Source organism: Diabrotica undecimpunctata, chromosome 10 (assembly GCF_040954645.1).
Source record: "Diabrotica undecimpunctata isolate CICGRU chromosome 10, icDiaUnde3, whole genome shotgun sequence".
NCBI classification, from domain to species: Eukaryota; Metazoa; Arthropoda; class Insecta; order Coleoptera; family Chrysomelidae; genus Diabrotica; species Diabrotica undecimpunctata.
In genome coordinates, this window is record NC_092812.1 from 42,839,272 (window position 1) to 42,843,984 (window position 4,713).

General features: G+C 32.5%; 1 protein-coding gene across 1 annotated transcript; it reads left to right on the forward strand.

The window, feature by feature from the left end:
- The first annotated feature begins 3,876 nt into the window (after positions 1-3,876).
- Positions 3,877-4,341, forward strand: LOC140451696 (uncharacterized). Its single transcript, XM_072545539.1, has one exon. The coding sequence runs from the start codon at positions 3,877-3,879 to the stop codon at positions 4,339-4,341; it is 465 nt and encodes a 154-aa protein (XP_072401640.1).
- The last annotated feature ends 372 nt before the right edge of the window (positions 4,342-4,713 follow it).

Consider the following 4,713-nt stretch of genomic DNA (forward strand, 5'->3'; position numbering starts at 1 on the left):
TTTAACACACATAAAAAAATTAAAGAATTAACTCACAATAGAACAATAGAACAAGAAAACCGGGAATACTGAAGGAAACAAATGGGAAACTTTTGTTGAATACTAACGCCAAATTAAAAAGATGGACAGAATACATCAATGAACTGTTCAAAGACAATAGAACAGAATAGATGGAGACAGAAGTAGAAGAGGATATGGTTTTAAAGATATTAAAAGAGGAAATTAAAACGGCATTAAAAAGCAGCAAAAATGGTAAAGCAGTAGGTCCAGACCAAATTCCTATAGAAACCTTAAAATGCATAAATGATGAAACCTTAGACATTATAGTAGACTTATTTAACTCAGTATACAAAACAGGACACATACCGAAACAATGGTTACTCTCCACCTTTTGTACTATCCCTAAAAATACAAACGCTAAATATTGCAGTGAATACAGAACAATATCACTAATAAGTCACATTCTCAAATTATTCCTGAAAATAATACATGGTCGTATAAATAAAAAACTGGAAGAAGGAATAGATGATAGTCAGTTTGGGTTCAGAAACGGACTAGTAACCAGAGAAGCGTTATTTGCTTTTAATGTGTTAGCTCAAAGATGCATGGAGATGAGTGTTGATGTGCATGTTTGTTACGTTGATTTTGAAAAAGCATTTGACAAAGTAAGACATGAAAAATTAGTCCAAATTCTAAAGACAAAAAACATAGACCATAGGGACTTACGAATAATAAGAAACCTCTACTGGAATCAAAGAGCACAAATCGTAATAGATAACGAACCCAGTCCAGAAATTGAAATCAGGAGAGGAGTTAGGCAGGGATGTATTATGTCCCCATTACTATTTATTGTATATAGTGAAGCCATTTTTGAAGAAGCATTACTATCTCAAAGTGAAGGAATAATAATTAACGGAAGATCTATTAACAACATAAGATATGCAGATGACACCGTGATTATGGCAAGCTCTGCTGAACATCTCCAATTACTGCTAAACAAAACAAACAGTTTCTGTGAAAAATATGGAATAAAAATGAATACAAAAAAGACCAAATACATGATAATAACAAAAAACACAAATATACCAACAAACATACATTTGGGAAATGTACCGATAGAAAGGGTTGATAAATACAAATACCTAGGAACCTGGATTTCACACAATATTGATCAAACAACCGAAATAAGAGCAATGATAGAAATAGCAAGAAATGCGAAAAAAAAAAGAAAAAAAAAGATGAGGAATGACTATAGGAGGAAGAAGAGTGTCATGGTTGAAGAATTTAAGGGACTGGTTTAAATGCAGTTCTATAGAACTCTTCAGAGCAGCAGTAGATAGAGTAAAGATAGTGATGATGATATCCAACCTCCGATCGGGAGACGGCACTTAAAGAAGAATATAAGTATAAGCACCAATATTTTGATGAGGAAAATATTGAAAAAGTCTATAATAATTTAGAAAAAATATTAGCTGAAATAGTTCGGTGACATAATGAAGCCCCTGTTACATCTGATCATGCAGAAAAAGATCCCAAATAAACGTGATCCTGGCAGAAGAGGAACTTCATGGCTTAAAAACTTAAGACAATGGTGTAGAACATCGACTTTATCATTATTTAAGCTGCTGTCAACAAAGCTCTAATAGCGAATATGGTAACAATCGGTAACGGTCATGGAACTAGAAGAAGTTTTTTAGTATGCTTCTAGGTTCTTTAAAAATTTAAACAAATTACCAAAAATTGTGGGTTACATTGCAAATATTTTGTCATTATTATATTGCCACACATTCAAGGAAACACAAGTAGAATAACGAAGAAAAAAGTAATTGTAAATTATGAAGTATAAAATACGATATGACTACACTAGGTCAGAATCTAAATAATAAGAGTACGTGTCTTTTTCTGTTACCTAACTCCTCAAAAAAGTGGTCGTATATTAAGTCAAGGCGACAAAGTAACTCTTTTATATATTATAGACAATTTGTTATCAGGGATAATACATTATGTGTCATGCAAACAATTACATTAAACAAATAAAAATATCTGTAGAAAAAGTGTTGCTTAAAATCATATACAAATAGGCCAGTCAAATTATAAATCTTATCTGAGACAGTTTTCCTTAGACGGTAATTCGTTCATGGCTAATTTGTTTCACGACAATAACAAATGTGATTTTGTGAAAGTACAAACTGCAGCATTTAAATTTCGCAGCTCTACACAATTAAAATTGTTCTTTATGCCTAGATCTATCTATCTAACCAGCCAAGAATATCTATCTTTACATAGGTTTCCCTCCCTTTCCTATACAGTTTTAGAATTTGGGCCATTGCCAACCATTTCTGCCTACCATTATTTTATGTTAGCTCATTATTTAAGTTGTCATTCTGTTGAGGGGATTTTTAATTGCTTAGTACAACAATATATAGAGAAAAGCTTTTACTTTCAATAAAAATTGTTATGGAACTACGTGGTAATGCTGTAGTATGCGTTGATTAAACTACTTCTTTTGTTGCAGATTGCACGAGGGAAAAAATTTCAAATCGACCAGCATGTGAAAACTGCTAAACAACCCCGAAGCTACAAGAAATGAAGGTTTCTGAGGAAAAAGTGGACACCTCTTTATCTCGATATTTTGAGACGCCCTTAAAAAATCAAGTGAACAAGAAATGTTTAATGACGATCTTTGTCGTGCAATGGTCATCCAATATCTCATTTTAAAAGTTGTCAAATTACAATTTTAAATTTTTTCTTCAGAAATATTGCAAAATTAAATTCCAATCCACACAACGTTAGGAAGGAATAACATCAATTCGGATGTTATGGATCAAAATCGGATGCTTTAACAGTTACTATATTCGTACAAGAAGAATTAGCGAACTTCTTTCTACCAGATCCCATTCCTTGTGAAAATTTCTTGCTGTTCTTATCAGATGGTGTATCCAATATGGTCAAAGCAGGACAACATATTAAAATATTTTATTCAAAAGTTTAACATGTAACATGCATTTGGTGTATGGTATTAATAGAATTGCGGAAGAACATACAATATGTTTCTCTTATTAATGAACTTATATCTAATATAAAAAAAGGTTTCCCAAAGCACCTTTAAGAATTCAGTATTGCAAGATAAAAGTTCCCAATCTTCCTATTGCTCCTCAACCAGTAATAACAGGTAACAACAATAAGATGGTGGACCTGGTTGGAAGCACCATTTTTATTGTACCCATTTGAATGATCTAAAACGGTTTAGTCGACTGATGAAAATTATCAAGCTCTTGGTGAAAAAAAAAGTTGATGTAAAATAAACTACTTCCTCAACAACTAATATTTACTCAGAGCAGTAATTACGCTTGGGTATAAGATGTTATTTTAAGGTTTGAATTAAATAGGTTGTCTTTAGTAGAATCTGTGAGTTTAATTATAGCTTGGAAATATCGATTAATAGTGTTAATAGCACTGACGGGAGAAAATAAAACAAAATTAACAGACATATTACAGAAAAATATTTCTTTTTAGGATATGTGGCTAAAATTCTTTCTGGCAACTTTGTGGGAAATTATAATATTGATACTCGATCACTAAATTGAGTTGAGTTAAGTTGAAACAATTACAACGCTCAACGTCGGAAGCATGACAGTTAAAGAAAAAGAGCTCGCCGATTTCATGCTAAAGAGGGTGTACTTTGAGAGCAGGAAACTCGTTGGAAAGGTAATAAGTCGAGAGATCTTGGAGATAGATGCAAGTTAATATATATATATATATATATATATATATATACATATATATATACATATATATATATATATATATATATATATATATATATATATATATATATATATATATATATATATATATATATTATGCAGAAATGAAATGGGTATTATTTTTAACAACGAGTGGAAGGAACATCTTGTTAGGGTAACCAGAAGAAGTTACAGAATAATGAGTGTCCAACTGAATAAAGGCAATACTAACGGGAACATCATATGTGCCTACGGTATACAGGCAGGGTGCGAAGAACAGGAAAAGGAAGAATTTAGGAGTGCCCTTGATTGTGAAATGTTTGAGATTTCTGTAAATGAAAAGTGTTTTATTGGAGGTGATTTGAATGGACATATTGGTAGAGAAAGAGCAGGAATAGAAAGACTTTACGGAGGTTTGGGGATGGGAATAAGAAATAGTGAAGGAAATAGTGTTATTGACTTTGTAGTGGCATGGAATTTGGCTGTCATTAATACATTCTTAATTAAGACTGAAGACCAGTATGTTATCTATAGTAGAGGAGGAAAAGAAAATCTGATAGATTTTATGCTGTGTAGAAGAAATCAGCTAAAATAGGTTATTAACTGTAAAGTGATAAAGAGTGAGTGTGTTGCTATTTAACACCGACCGGTGATAGTGGATACGCAGATAAAGGTGAGGCGGAAAGAAAAGCAAGTAAAACATCAGAAAGTAAAGTGTTGGAAGGTAAGGTATAAGGATTTGGCAAGAGTCTTTAAGCGTAGAGTGCTGGAAGAGCTTGAGGCAAAAAATACGGTAGATGACTGGTGGGATGCCAATAGTAAAGTTGTGGTGCAAGTAGGAAAAGAAATGCTAGGAAAAACATCTGATAAAAGGCCTCCTAGAGACAAAGAAACTTGGTGGTGGAACGATAAAGTGCAGCAGAAGGTTAAAGAGAAAAAAGATGCTAGAAAGAGGTATGCCATATCT

What these genes read in the sequence shown, in the direction of transcription:
- LOC140451696 (XM_072545539.1), top strand. Translation starts at nt 3,877, where the DNA reads ATGGGTATTATTTTTAACAACGAGTGGAAGGAACATCTTGTTAGGGTA.